Genomic DNA, 16,414 nt, shown 5'->3' on the forward strand with positions numbered 1-16,414 from the left:
AGACTATTGAGAAGCAGAACGATGGAAGAGGTCAGAAGATTACCACTCAAGAAATAATAATAATAATAATAATAATAATAATAATAATAATAATAATACACAGCATCTTTACAATAAAATTTTAAAAAATAAAATATTTAAAATAAATTAATTTCAAATGCCTAAAACAATAACAGAGGGACTTAGGGAGAAGAAAATAAGCATATTTTAATCCAAGTGCAAAATAGGAAAATATAGTCATTTGGGTATTTTAGTGTATGGGTTAAATAGTAGACTAGGTAACACTAAATAGAGAATTCATAATTGGACATTTTTAGATCATTATTCAGAAAGCAGATAAATTAAGAGATGGGGGAAGACAAAAAGCAGGCAACAGATTACAGTAGACTGAGATTGGCACTTTGACCCCCACATCTGCAAACAAGAAAAGAAACCTTTGTCTAAGCATTACACTTCACGTTTCATATAAAAAATAATTTTAGAAGATAATAGATATGAAATGCCACCATAAAATTTTTAGAAGGAAACATAGAAAACCTTGATTATCGAAGATTTAAAAAGTAGTTATAGATACTACATTAGATAACAATATACACAAAAAATAGTTGATATACTAGACATCACGCAAAAAAAGTCTCCATAGAGGGTACTTACAAGAGAAGGAAAAGACTTGTACAAAATGACTAAAAAATAATTGCAAATCTCATATCCAAAAAAAGAGAAAAAGGACTAGTAACCAGAATAGATAAAGAACTCTCAAAACCCAACAGTTAACAAAAACAAACCAGTGTAAAAATGGACTACAAATGTGTGGATACTTCAGTAAAGAAGATATATGTGTGGAAAATACATCCAATTTTAGTAGTTAGTAGGGAAATATCTGTTAAAATTGTGATATGAATTTCCTCTTACATCTAAAACAGAGTCATAATAATACTCAGTACTGGAAAGGATTTGGGAATAATTCAAATCTTAGACCTTACTGATGGGAATGCAAATGACAAAGGCATCCTAAAAGACAGTCTGACAATTTCTTACAAAGTTAAACACATATTTACCATCTGACCCAGCAATCCCATTTCTGTATACTTACTCTAGATGAATTAAAAAAATAGATTCACATAAAATATAGAATTTTTGCAGCAACTTAACTCTATTCAAAATTACTCTGAAATGGAAACAATTCAAATGATCTCCAAATGATTAATGGAGAAATAAACCACAAAACTCTGATACAATGGAGTATTTTTAATGAAAAGAAATGTACTGTTGATCCTCATAACCTGGCTGAATCTGTAAGGCATTAAGCTGAACCGCAGACAGTCTCAAAACTTCACTACATTTTACATTTATTTAACAATCTCCAAAAGACAAAAAACTATAGTGGTGAAAGAAAAATCAATAGTTATCAGAGTTAGGATCAAGGAAAAGTGAATAAAGGAATTTTTTTAGACTGATTGAACTATTCTGCATCAGACTGTGGTAGGGGTTATATGAGTCCATAGAACTTCACACCTAAAAGTCAATATATCATAGATTATACTACATTATATTATATCATTTTAAAAGCTGTTTTTAATCTAAAATTATGCAATAGGTATCTTTCCTCATAATACAATGTCAATATTTATTACTGAAAACCAACATGGATAAACTTATAGAAATTAGTTTCATTTTGGGAGGGAGGAGTTAGATTTAATAATTAGATTTAATGAGGACTGAGTGGGAGATACAGTAGAAACAACAAAGTGAACAAATCTTTCAATAAGTTTGGTGTTAAATAAGAGTGACAGTGTGTTATCAGGATAGGAAAGTAGGGTTTGGGGAGTGTCATTGTTTTGTGTTTGTTCGTTTGTTTTTCTTTTTCTAAATGGGAAAGATTTTAGCACATTCAATTGTCAAGTGAAAGGAGCTAGTTGAGACATACTGATGGAAGACATAGAAGAAAGCAGCTAGAATAATCAATCAGTAATCTGAGACTTGCAGGAGTTGGGTTATGACTCAAAACACAGGCAGTACAAGCTTTGGACTGGAATACTCTTTCATTATAACGTGTGCTGGTGGCTGTTATTTGGTGGTAAGATGCGGAGGGTGTTGTCTTCTGATGTTTCTATTTTCTCTGTAGTAGATGAGATGATGTCATTTCGTAAGAAAGAGGAGAGGAATGGAAAGGCTACAGGTTTTAGGAGTGTAATGAAGGGTTGAAACAGTCCTTGTACAAAATGAGAAAGTGTTTACAAGACGAAGGGAAGTGGAATAACAAAATGGAGCACCAAGGACAAAGGGCAAACAAATGCAAACAAAACAATATGTTGGAAATGAACTGTACAACTTGGCAGGGGACTGGCAGGAGGGGTAATAAGGTCTGTAAATCCTCTGTACATCACCTTGAAAATAAAATTTAGGACAGAGCTTCTCTTACAGAACTGTTAGTAAGTGGCTTGTCCAAAATACTCAGCCACATTTAAAATACAAGTACCTTTTCTTTTGTATCATAGAGAAACAATTACATGAGAATAACAAGTGAATTTTGATGCTCATAAAATTGCACAACTGCAATTGTATTCTGGATGTGACATTAATAGGTCTCTGAAGAGATCCTTAACAGAGGAAAGAAGAATGCATGAAATGACACTGCTAAGCTAGAGTACATTATGACTCATTATTTCCAGTTCAATATTGGTTATTCCTAGATACACAAGGTAGCCTGGTCTTTTGTACAGCCTCTCAGAATAAGTCCTTGCACTGCAAGTTTTAAATCAATGCCAGGAACTTACAAAAGGAACAAAAGCATAAAAGTGGTCTCTAAAGAGACCTGAAAAAAGTGAACAATCAAACGAAGTTAACTTTGTGGTCTGATCATTTTGTGAAGAAAAAAAGCATTTTTTAAAAGTATGGTTAACTCATTCTTCTCTTGTAAAAGAAAATAAATGCAGATGATCAGGGGCTTCTCTTGGGAATTTCTACGTGAAAAATAAATCCTAAAAGCTACAATGGAATTGCTCTTCAGTAAAAGAGAAGCTATAGTACAGTTACAAGGATTTTGCATAATCCTGATTTTTTAAAAAATAAGGTCTTTCTATAAGCACAATAAAGAGACTCTGAGACCTTACAGGAGCAGTGATTTCCAGAAGTGATATCTTTGGATGTATGAATGCTAACATTATAACCATTTTCCAATATTCAATAATTACATTGGTAATAATAACCCCAAATAGCACTACAATATCAATCTCAAGTTAAAAATGAAAAGTAAAATGGAGGTCACTGGACACTGATGAAAGTGGGTGGAGATGGGAGGGAGAGACTGAGAGAGAGTGAGGGAAGAGAAGAAGACACTGTGCAAAAGCAAATGTACTCATTACCTGACTCATGTAATTGTGATTCCTCTGTACATCACCTCTGTAATAACAATTAAGCAAAGTTTTTTAAAGTGAAAAATAACCACGGAGCAACAGTAAACCTGATAAATACAACATCCTTCCTAGGATGACATTTGAGGTCTGTTAGAATAATCTCCCAAAGCATAGCATTTTCACTCCTTACCAATCTGAATAGAAATCCCCTCAGTGCTCTGAATGAGTCAATTGCAGCTATGTGTAAATGTAAATTAGTTTTATAGAATTCAGTTTGCAGGTTTTCATTCTATTCTAACAATGTATGTGTGTACATGTATGTACTTGTGTGCACACACATTAGTTTTGTATTGTGACATGAGATAACCAGTTTTTAAAAAATGTTCATCTTTTTTATGACCTGCTATTTTGTTATATAAACTAATAAAAGAGGACTTCTGTAGATGACGAAGATTGTATTTACTTGGGGAAAAGAAGGGGGATAACAGAATGGTGAGACAAAGGACAAAGGGTGAATTAATACAAAGCAATACTCACAAGACACTACATTGGAAATGAACCTTACAACCTGGGAGAGGGAGTGGGGGGAGGGAAAATGGGAGGGGATAACAGTATTCAACAAGAAATGTACTCATTACCTTACTTATGTAACTGTAACCCCTCTATACATCAACTTTACAATAAAAGAAAAAATATTAGAATATGAAGCAAATAAATATGGTGAGCCAGCAAGCCCACGCACAAAGGCTTGACTATGATGACATAAAAAAGATCTTACATCAGGACTGCTTTTTCTAAGATCCCACAGTGTTCATCGGTCACTAAAAGGTGAAAAATGTAATCTTAACATGAAGTGTTGTGTCACTCCTTAATGCTAACCATTTCACATATTTGACCAGTCCAATGCATCTACAATAGAAATAAAGAAATTAATATTTATAAGCTAGTTCCTTTCTTCTTTAGAGGAAAACTTCAAGCCTTTAAGAATGAGTTGAGCTGGGCGCCCATAGCTCACACCTGTAATCCTAGCTACTCAGGAGGCTGAGATCTGAGGATTGAGGTTCAAAGCCAGCCCGGCCAGGAAAGTCCATGAGACTCTTATCTCCAATAAACCACTAGAAAACCAGAAGAGGTGCTGAGGCTCAAGTGGTAGAGCACTAGCCTTGAGCTGAAAAGCTGAGGGACAGTGCCCAGGCCCAGAGTTCAAGCCCCACGACCAACCAAAAAAAAAAAAAAAAAAGAATGAGTTGAGAAGGAATGAGAAGGGGAAAAAAAGGAGGAGGCAACAATGCTTGATAAGAAATGTACTCATTATCTTGCCCGTGTAATTGGAACCCCTCGGTACAGTATTTTCGCAATAAAAAAATGAGTTGATTGTGATTCCCACCTTAAACTTCCTGCACATTCTGTTTCCTGTTTTCAAGCCAGTGTAAATACAGAAGGAAGCCCTTTCTTCCCCTGCTAATATCATCCATTGAAAGTTGAGCTTCACAGTGGAAAACTCTGGGAGTAACAGACTGACAGTCCTTTCAGGAAATATCCATCCAGTGTTATATGGTAGCTATAAAATTGCAGTGAAAGGGCTTTGTGTTTCTTGATTTTCTCCAGCTGTAATAGAGTTATTTTTCATTTGATAAATATCTGTTACAGAGTGGAACACAACACAATTAAAATAGTATCCTTTGAGATAATATGACTAGACATGAGCATGAAAAAGGAATAGTCTATAGAAGTGGGATTTATATCAGACAGAGGCAGGCAAATGTCCCTGAGTTCCAAAAAAGAGAGAAAGAAAAGAAAGAAAGAAAGAAAGAAAGAAAGAAAGAAAGAAAGAAAGAAAGAAAGAAAGAAAGAAAGAAAGGAAGGAAGGAAGGAAGGAAGGAAGGAAGGAAGGAAGGAAGGAAGAAAGAAAGGAAAGAAAGAAAGAAAGAAAGGAAAGAAAGAAAGAAAGGAAGGAAAGAAAGAAAGAAGAAAGAGAGAGAGGAGAGAGAGAAAGAGAAAGAAAGAGAGAAAGAGAAAGAAAGAAAGAAAGAAAGAAAGAAAGAAAGAAACAAACAAACAAACAAACAAACAAACAAACAAACTAAAGGTGGTTGGAGTTCAAGTTGACAGAAACGAATCCTCTTCTACATAGTCATTAAGAGAGAACCTTTATCATCATCTATCCTCTCGGGGACATGCAGAAGTACAGAGCAGAGAATTGCTCAGATGGCCAGAAAAGCTGAAAAATAAAAACCACTGCAGAATTCATGGGAATGTCTGGTCATGGGGCCTGAACTCTGGGCCTGGGAACTGTCCCTCAGCTCTTCAGCTCAAGGCTAGCGTTCTACCACTTGAGCCACAGCACAAATTCCGGCTTTTTTCTTTTTGCTTATGTGGTACTGAGGAATCGAACCCAGGGCATCAGGCATCCAAGGCAAGCGCTCTACCACTGAGCCACCTTCCCAGCCCCGGGAATGGAGTTTCATATGTAGTTGCTAGGTAATGAAGTAGTATATTCAGAAAATCCAGTTTTTTATATATAATGTATTGTTATGCAAGAAGTTCAAATATAATTAAATTACTTATAAATAGGTAAAAGATTTGAAACTATTTCCCTTTTTGGGAGAACCTGGGCTCTAATTTCAAGACAAAATATATCTGTTTTAGGGCTGGGAAGGTGGCTCAGTAGTAGAGTGCTTGCTTTGCATGCCTGAGGCCCTGGGTTCGATTCCCCAGCACTACATAAGCAAAAAGAAAAAAGCCGGAAGTGGCGCTATGGCTCAAGTGGTAGAGCGCTAGCCTTGAGCTGAAGAGCTGAGGGACAGCGCCCAGGCCCAGAGTTCAGGCCCCATGACCGGACTCCCCCCCAAAATATATATATATATATATATATATATATATATATATATATATATATATATATATATATATATATATATATCTGTTTTAACAATATTTCTTGTGGCAGATCAGGAATTATATTACAATGTAGCAAAGTGAACATCAGAATACAGAGCAAATGAAAATATTGCCATATTTATGATAGTACAGGGAAATAAATGTCATATTCTAGAAGAGGAAGGGTGAGGAGGGAGATCTATGGTAGACCATGGAAGTACAGAGATAACGAGGCAGACAGAAATTGGCTTTCCAGAACCTCAACTTTCATGTGTACTTTCCCCTAAAACAGAAAAATGGAAAAATGGGCCCGTCATAGGAATATCATGTAGTTCTCTTGATTTCAGTAAAGCTTCTTCTCTAACTTTACGGGACAAAGGTACACCTTTCCCTGAAACTGAACAGAAGTTCTCTACTGGGTATAAAATCGCCTTCAAGTCTCCAAAGGGGCAAAGGGAAATATACTTATCATGACCCCTTCACACAAGTCTGCTTCTTGTGGGACTTCAACTTTGGCCTCTCTTATGTGTATTTCTCTGAGTTAAGATAAGCAGTAGAGCTGGGGTGTTTTGTCCCTTGGAATTTGTGACTATGTGAGTTCAGAAGAGCCTGTGGAATGGGAGGCAGGAATGGCTTGTTCTCATGCCCATCCTCAGCTCTGAGACTAAGAGATACCTCACTAGAGAAGGTTTGAACATCATAGCCACACCTCTAATGCTTTTCTTTATATACTTTAGATTTTTGAAAAAGCCATCTTTATTAGGATACAATTCACATATCACATAATTTTCCAATTTGGGGTCTACAATGCGATGATTTTTAGTTTATTTGTGGCATGGTACACTCATCCTGATCATCAATTTTAGCTTGATTACTCCAAAAAGAAGATCTATAACCATCGCAGTCATTCTCCATTCTTCCGTCTCACCCTCCACTCCATCCTCCCCACCTTACCTGGCCCCAAACAATCACTTACCCACTTTCTGTCTCCAATGTCTCTCTTTGCCTATTCTAGACTTAAACTATTTCTGTCTAATTGTAGTTTTGTATAATTTTATCATCATCATCATCATCTCCCCTGTTCTCCCCTGTAATTCAGCTTCTAGTAACTACTATCCTATTCCCTACTTTTATGGGTTCAATCTTTTCAAATTCCACATATGAAAGAGATCTTGCATGTGTGTGTGTGGGGGGGGGAGTGGCATTTAGTCCTTCAACATAAATTTTCAAATTTATAACACAAAAGTTCTATCAGTAATTTTTAATGGAGATATTCCAGTTTGATTTTCATGGCATTCATTCTTCATAAAAGAAAGATGAGACATTTTTTAAACAGAATAGTTCAAAATTGTTTACGTTTTGTGATGTGAGTGACACATCTTTTTTCTTTTTCATTTAGGAGAGTTGAAATCTAGCACCAATGAAACTTTTTCCCATGCTAATATGATAACTCTTCCAGCTATTAGATTTTTGTTTCAGATTTTTTAGCATTTTTATTAATATTATCTTTAAGTAGTTGTACAAAGAAGTTCCTATTCTACAAAACAGTATATGAAGACAAGGTGTCTGACAACATTGTCATCTAACATATCCTAACCCATCCCTTCACTCACTTTTCTTATCTTTTTTTAAAAATTGAGATTAGTTGATTATATAAATTTCACGTTTCACAGTATTGTCGAATAGTGATACTTAAAGTCACAAACACATTTAACCCTCACAAGGCACATTGTCATTATCATGGTCTATAAAGTTTGTGAATTCTATGAGCTTTGACAATACAATTATTTCTTCCACATCAGGTGATGTTTACATTTCTTTCCTTTTGCTTAGTGTAACCAGATACTAGGTTTTGAACATATTCTGTGTTCTAGGATTCATGCTGTGGGGAATTATGAACCTTTTTTAAATCTCCAAACAACTTGGCAAGGTAGTTACCATGAGGTTAAACCTACTTTACCGGTTAGAGGAGGGAATCACAGAGAATTTAAACAAACAATAATTGTAGAAGGAGAGATTCAAACCCATGTTCATATTTTAGAGCCTAAGATGTTTTGTTGTCCCTTTGTGTTACATAAGTTAAGGCCTACTTTTATTTTTTAAGTATAATTATGTCATTAAAAAGCATTCTCCCTGAAAAAAACCCTAAAAATAGAATTACTATATGATCCATCTATACCACTCCTTGGTATGTATAAGTATTTGACTCCATCTATCTATCTATCTATCCATCCATCTATCCTCTATCTATCTGTTCACTCTTAGAGTTTCACAGCCGTAAAGAAGAATAGAATCATACTATTTGCAGGATAATGGATAGAACTGGAGATCATCCTGTTTAAGCAAAATATGCTAGACGTAGACAAGCTCCATATGTTTTCTTCCTATACGCAGCACCTAGATTTAACAATCAAAGATATGAATGTGAAAAACAAAAGAAAGGCTATTTGGGATGAGGAAGAAAGCCAGCAAGAACAGGGCCAAACCAGCAAGAGAGGGCCAAGGGGGTGTGAATAATTTCTGTCCTAAGGATGACTTGGCCCTGAATGCACAAATATGGCTTATCCTTTAAGCAAGGCAATGCAATAGGAACTAGATACTTCAGAATTTTGGTATTAATATACATGCTATATATTTTCATGTATATGTCACTTACCACCAGTAAACTCAGGAGAAATTTGTATTTCACATTTACTTAAATAGAAGTTTGGTATAGACATGGTGCTAAGACCAATATTTACATGGAACTTGAAGTAAGGCATTGGGAAGAAGACTCTAGGGACAGGCAGGTGTTTTAGAGCTTCGTAGTCTACTAAAATCCTGAACATATGGCTAGGTTCATGCTTAGGAAGATGAAATCTATGCAGATAAGACCCAACTGACAAAATGGTTGGACTCATGTCTGCTTCTTCAGCATTGGCTCAAACACAAAAAGAATGAGAAATTGCTTCAAGATACATTTGATTATTTATTATCCAACCTGTCCCAGTTTTTAAACAATGACAATATTTATATGGTACCTAATGACTCAGTGAAGGTGTATTTACAAAATCCCAATTAATTCTTAACTACATAATGTTTTGCTAAAATCCTTATCACATTTACCTTCCATTTCAATTGTTTCATTCTTTGTTTAAGCTATTTAATTTTCATCTAGGTCTAAGTGAGGGGGGTGGGAAGAAAACATATTGAACCAAAATAGCAAAATAAGTTGCTTATAATTTAAAGCCACACTTTTATACTAATGATCTTTTAACCTAACTCACCATGATGTTATAGTTGACATGTTCCCTACTGATCATCTTTCTCAGGTAAGTATGTCACCAGTGATGGGTGCTGACTCAGTGTACTTATGAACATTGCTTCAAAATATTGCTTCATTTTCTCTCCAGTCGTGATCAAGAATTGATTATTATGACTGTGAATAGCCATGGATTCTTACTCTGTACATATTCTTGTTTAGGATGATAAATCTTTAAGAGCTGCTTATATTCTTTTAAGTGCTCTTTCCTAAGGAACCAGCAGTTTAGAGTTATCTTCGACCATTCTTCTCATTTAAACTAGAAAATGGACATTGCTTTAGATCTGAACTAGGAGAGAAATTTATTTATGTCACAACTGAATTTAGCACTTGTTTCAGTGAAACTGCATGTATATGTATATGTATATATATATATATATATATATATATATATATATATATTGATCTGGACTGTTGCTTATTGTGAACAATTAGTTGGGCTTTGCTGTTGGCCCATGCAGCTGCATTTTAATTGCCACATCATCTTAATGTATTGAAATCAAATGGGATTTGATTACAAGGAAAGTCTGGATAGTCATTATGAGTAAAAATGATTTAGATGAAAAATGCTAATGTTCATAATATAAATTTACTAATTGTCTTTCTAAGGCAAATATCATTATAATAATAGATACTTATAACTGAAGCATATGGTACATAAGCATTAGTACATTTGATCTTAAAACAATAATTTACCATTAAATCTTTCTTTTTGAAAATTGCTATTATCCTTTATGCTGGAAGACTTCAATGATACTCTAAGTGTGTCAGCATTTATAAATGCTTTGAAGATCTTTAAATAATCTCCCTTTAAAGGGAAAACAGCTTCCTCTCTTTGAATTTCCCTTCACAAAGTAGCTTTGAAAAGATTTAACAATAAACTTATCATAAAATATACCATCTATGTTATAATTAATACTAATAGCAGTGAGTGGGATTTTGATATATCTTATCAAAAGGGACTTAAAAATAACTCACAACACAATCTCCACTCTTTATGCCAAGCATATTTCCATAAGAAAGAAAACACTTAGACTCAAAGAAACTTAATACTTTTATCCAGATTATCTATCATAAAGAGAGAAGTAAGAAGTATACAACCACCCAAATTCTTAAACATTTTTGTCATGGTTTAATTTTTGTTGGGGAGAGTAAGGGAAGTTGGATTATTTTACATCTTGATTTATTCCCAATTAATTTTGAATGTGTAAATGGCCTATATTTGGTATTACATAGTAGTCAGTAATCAGGATGAGATGGTCTAAATCTGTTCCTGAGTGTACCATTCTCATGCTACATTGCTTATCTAATTTATGTCTTTAAAGTAAGAAAATTAATTCCTATCCTAAAGTAGTACTGGAAAATCATAGAATAATATTTATTCATCTAGGAAAAAACATCATATTACTACATTACTACAAGTAACACCATGCTCATGGAATACAAACTTCTTTTGTAATCTACTTTAAAATAAAATCTGTCCCAAATCCATTCCTTTGCAACCAATAAATATAAATTGCATTTAGAGAACAGTAGCAAGTCAATTCTTCTCTCTATTGCCATGAAGAAAAGATATAATCTATTTGTCACTACAATGTGATTTATAATGGCTTAATTCATAAAACATGCCCAGAATATATTTATTCATTCAATATTTATTGATGGCATTCTAGATAACAAGGCTAGTTCTAGGGCACAGGTATACAGAAGTTGGAGTAAGAGTTATCTAGAAAAAGAAGCACAGTATGGGTCTTTAAGATGAAGGAAGCATGTACAAAGAACTGAAGATATGGCAAAACAAAAGAAATTTGTTCTTCATATTACAGTGGTAGTGCGTAATGAAGGGCACCACAGGAGATTAGGATAGAATTGGAAAATACTAGATTATGAGGGTTTTTGACAGATATATGCCTTTGAATTTTATTTTAAAGGAAAGTTGATAGGTAACATGGCTAGGTGCTTGATTTTAGAAGAGTCTTACTGAAGACATTATGAAGGATGGGACTTGATTACTATAGTGTACTATAAGAGAAATAAATACCTGTGTCCAGTGATCTAGACACAGAGAGTGAGGAAGAGTTAGTGGGAAGAGTTGGGGACCTTTGAGATGTAAGTAGGACTGCAAAGAAATGATCTTGGATGATTAACTCATGTCTTGCTCGGGTGATTGTGAGAGATCCTGGTGTCATTCATAATAATACAGAAGATAACAATAAGAGCAGTAGGGATGTGGGGGGGGACGGGGGTATGATTGGGTGGGGGGGAAGGGGGGAGGCTGGGAAGGGAGGTGAAGGGTAAACAAAGGAGGAGGCTGCAATGCTTGGTAAGAAATGTATGCATTATCCTGCCAATGTAATTGTAACCCCTCTGTACAGAATGTTCTCAAATAAAATAAAATAAAATTTAAAAAAAAGAGTAGTAGGGATAGGAAGTGTTACACATGAACATTTTTGTTTGTAGGATTCTTCTGGAATGTCTGATGACTCCTAGATAACTGTGAATATAGTACAGGAATTCAGAAGAAAGATCAAAGATAGAAATATGGATTTTGGAATCTTTGATGTGTGATAATATCCAGAAAGATTGTATAGAGAGAAAAATAACAGAAAAAAAGTCTCTAAACAGCAGCAACTATGAAGCAATACCCAGAGGAAGACCTTAAAGTATAAACTGAGGAATAACTGGAGAGGAAAGAGGGAAGTAATAACTGCCCATCAAAATTAAGTGAAGAGGGCTGGGAAGGTGGCTCAGTGGTAGAGCGCTTGCCTCACATGCATGAGGCCCTGGGTTTGATTCCTCAGCACCACATAAGCAGAAAAAGTCAGAAGTTGTGCTGTGGCTGAAGTGGTAGGTTGTTAGCCTTGAGCCTTGAGAGCTGAGGGACAGCACCCAGGCCCAGAGTTCAGGCCCCATGACGGACGAAAAAAAAAAAAAAAGAAGTGAAGAGATCTTTAAAAATCTAAAAAGAAGTATTACATAAATGCTGTATCTTATGATAGTCTCTTTAATTATGTTCAACAACAGGATGACACAATGAAGATTAAACGGCTGAGAAGTAGAAGAAGGAATGTCAGGAATGCATCCCAGAATTTTTACAAGCTATTAGGTAGGATGTGATCCCCAATAGAATATTCTGTTTTTATGGTACTAGAAATATGTGATAACAACCTGGCACTGATGGTTCACTGGTAATTCTGGCTACTCAGGAGGCTGAGACTTGGAGGATCACTGTGTGAACCTAGCGAGTCCCAGGGAGAAAAGTTTGAGACTCCATCTTCAATTAATCAGCAAAAAATGCTAGACTGTAGGTTTGATTCAAGTAGTAGAGCACCAGCTGTGAATAAGCAAGTGAAATGAGACCTTGAGGACCTGAGTTCAAGCTTTTGTACCAGAAGAAAAGCAAAAACAAAAGAGAGAGAAAAGGAAGGAAGGAAGGAAGGAAGGAAAAAAAGAAAAGAAAAAGAAAGAGAAAGAAATTACAATATCCTCTTGAATGACAAAATAGCAGTTTTTTCTAGTGATTTAAACCTCTTTATATTACTCTCTAAAATCCTTTAATATCACATTCTTGTTTATTCAAGATATAATTGTTATTTTTATGTTTATATCAACGTATCACAGAAGTTCTCTGTTTTAACTCAGTCAGACAGAACTCCCTTTTCTTTCCCTTCAGAGTCATATGAAAGTATAGCCAAATTAGTGGAGATGGCACTAAATTTGAAAATAATTTGCTGCCTTATTATTTGAGGCATGGTTGGCTATATCAAAGGCAACAGTTCATCACATAGCTAAGAAGAGCTCTTACATCTTGTTAGCCAATTTCTTCCATTTGTAAGTCATCCTGAGATGTCATTATCTTAGCATAAAGTAGTTACTGGTACCTAGGCATAGCCAAAATGGATCAATTACCTTTCCAGTTGAGAAGCTTGAATATATTGAATTTATCTCTGTACTATGTCTGCTTTTGTCCTGAAGAAGAGAAGCAATAAACTCAGATATTCAACAAGTGAAAACCTTTTATCTTTGTTCTACTACCCACTCATTTTCTTATTATCTAAAAGTACAGGAGCTTAAATCAAGAAATCTGTGTTTGTTTGAGTTCTAAGGAAAAGCCCTAACAATGTTATTAGATAACTGTGATGAATTTTAATCCGATAACAGCTTGTGACCTACAAATTACTGCTCAAAATTAAAATGCATCCAAAATGAAACTGGCAAGACAACTACAATGTTAAACTGGCAATCTGCTGTGATAAAACACCTTTCTAAAGCAGTGTATTAAATATGAGTACAATTAAATTCTACACAGTATCTTGCAATTAAAATCTGAGAAATACATGCCTTCTTAAATTCAAATTGGTTGCTAATCTTATTTTTACCTTTTGTTTTTTAGCAAACTAAGAAATCAAAATAGAGATGAATTTGCTTGGCTTGTTGGCTGTGGTAGAATACCCATTGGCAGAATTCCAGATATAATCTAGGGTTACAGGCTTTCAGGTTTCTTATTTGATGAACAATAGTCTGTTTTCTTCATCCCAAATATTCATCTACAATAAATAAAAATGTTTTCTATGTACATAATCTTGGGTTTATTTATAACTTTTAAGTTATAATTACTCAAGATTTATTAACTGGGATCTTCTTTAAAAAAAACTTGTACATTGGCTTCAGAAAAACACTGATATGTTTTCTCAGCTAATTCATTACTAAGCTTGAAAGAAATTTAGGCTTTTTTGGTAATAGATATTTTGTATCAGTACTACTATGAAATGATGATGGAACTCAGACTAACCCAATGTGTATGTTTTCATCCCATATTTTTCATATTAAAGGACTGTCTGTGGTAAAACAAAAGAGAATTCCCTATAGCTGTTTGCAAATAACTTAATGACCAAGTTACAGCTCTTTTCCTAATTTTTCAAAAGATACCAAGAATCACTGCAAACCTCACAATATAACATTATAATTATAATAATTAGCAGTGTACTTAATTATAGTTTCAATGCTCCTATACATTACTTAAGAAATTCACAGTACATTGAAATAGCAATAGCTAGAATAAGGGAAGTTCACTCGCATTATTACATATGGAAAAAAAAACCCTTACCCACTCTTTTTAAGAGGTATCACAAAGATTGTGGTTTCACAACCACTATTTTGGCTTCTTACCCCTAGCCCATAGTATACCCTCAGTAAACATGAGTTGGAAGAATAAATCAATTCATGTGATTGTCTGAGAAACAAACTCAAGGAAAATAAATGCCTTGTCTTTGCTTGCTACAGGACTACAGCATGGACAACGGTTGTCGCAGTTCCAAAAACCTCTCTGCCATGTTTTAGTTTGGTGTGTGTGTGTGTGTGTGTGTGTGTGTGTGTGTGTGTGTGTGTGTGTGTGTGTGTGTGTGTGTGTGTGTAAAACTCATAAAGGCTGCAGCCTCTATACTGCACAGAGGTTCTGTATTTAAAGAAAAAGCAGTCTGTTGTCACAATAAATATGGAATTCCAAGGACTTCCAAAGCTTTGTTTGTGTTAGAGACTTGATATGAATTCTGGTATCAGGTCTATTTATATTTGGGCATAATGTCTCTGTCACTATTGGTTAGACTTCATCAAAACTGCCCCTGGAAGAGTGAGTTCCCCCAGGCTGGCTGTTAGCTTTCAAACTGTAGTTGGGGTTCTGTTTGGGGCTGGAGGACGCTGGCCATGGTGCTGAAAGAGAAAAGAAGCTCCTGTTCTAAACCTTTCCTTTCCTCTTATTGGTTAAGAAAATTCGAGTGACAAGAGCAGGGGCCAAAGGAGCCTGGAGCAGCATCATTCATGTGAACCGTGTCTATTTCGACCTTTGGAGCGACGCTGTGGTCCATCAGATTACAGCCCAGGCACCTCTGTGAGCGCTCGCTAAACCCACAGATCATCTGAATGTAGCAGCTGCAGTAGAAAACCTACCATCCAGCAGGATGCCTTGTCTCTCTCCTGCCAAAAAAAAATGGGCAATCAAGTGCACAAGCCTACGAACAGAAGCAGGAAGTCAGGAAGGAAAGAGAAGGCGAAGCAAACCTGGATTCAGATAGAAAAATATTCACGTTGATGCATGCAAGGTTTAAAAAATGCATACGAGAATAATAGCTAATTTTAGCTTAAGTTTTCCAGTCTCAGTCTTCCAACAGGTGTATTCCCTCACCCTCCTCCCCCACCCCTTCGCCTGACAGCTCCCGTCCTGCTGTCTTGCTCAGCGAGGCAAGCTCTTCCTGGAGTCCTGAAGCATGTGCAGTTTCCCCTCTCATCCACAGCTCCAGCTCTGCGCCCCGCAACCCCTTACCTGCAGCGTGAAGATGAAGCAGCAGGCACAGCCCAGGCAAGCTGACTGCCCTCCGCATAGTGCTTGCATGGAGAGGTGGAGCAGAAACTCCGCCGCGACCCCACTTCAAGCAAAGTGCTTTTCGAGTCCTCGATCCCCGGGATTCCTTCGCAGGGTCTCTCCTCTTTTGGGGTTTGCAGAGTCTTCTCTTCCGTGGCGCCGACAGAAACCAGCACCAGCTTCACCTCCCTAGGAGATGGGGTAGAAGGAAGGAGAGTAGGAGGCGGCGGCGGTGGAGGGGGGTGAGGCGCTCAGAGATCTCGAGGCGAGTGCTCTGGCCTTCTGCAGAGCCCGCAGTCCTGGCAGTGACGGTGGAAGTGCACTCCCGCGCCAGCCCAGGATCCCAACAGCGCGGCCCCCAGTGCAGAGCCAGCAGCCAGCTCAGACGCGCTGCGGCTACTGAGCATGCCCAGCACCGGCTCTTGCTTTGCACAGGAGTTTCAAATTCCACGTCTCCGGGTCTTAGCTGCAGCTGTCAAGGGAGCAGGCTCCCCGACGGGGGTTCGCTTGGGGCAGAAA

General features: G+C 36.3%; 1 protein-coding gene across 2 annotated transcripts in view; it reads right to left on the bottom strand.

The window, feature by feature from the left end:
• Ptprr (protein tyrosine phosphatase receptor type R) overlaps positions 1–16,203 on the bottom strand; it is a 213,489-nt gene extending 197,286 nt beyond the window's left edge. For both annotated transcript variants that reach the window (XM_069988668.1, XM_069988669.1), the window contains exon 1: positions 15,857–16,203. In XM_069988668.1, the coding sequence (XP_069844769.1) occupies positions 15,857–15,914 (58 nt within the window). In that variant the 5' untranslated portion in view covers positions 15,915–16,203. The remainder of the gene's footprint in view (positions 1–15,856) is intronic.
• Positions 16,204–16,414: the final 211 nt, after the last annotated feature.

This window comes from Dipodomys merriami, unplaced genomic scaffold, assembly GCF_024711535.1.
Source record: "Dipodomys merriami isolate MVZ:Mamm:240054 unplaced genomic scaffold, mDipMer1.0.p SCAF_10, whole genome shotgun sequence".
Lineage (NCBI taxonomy): Eukaryota > Metazoa > Chordata > Mammalia > Rodentia > Heteromyidae > Dipodomys > Dipodomys merriami.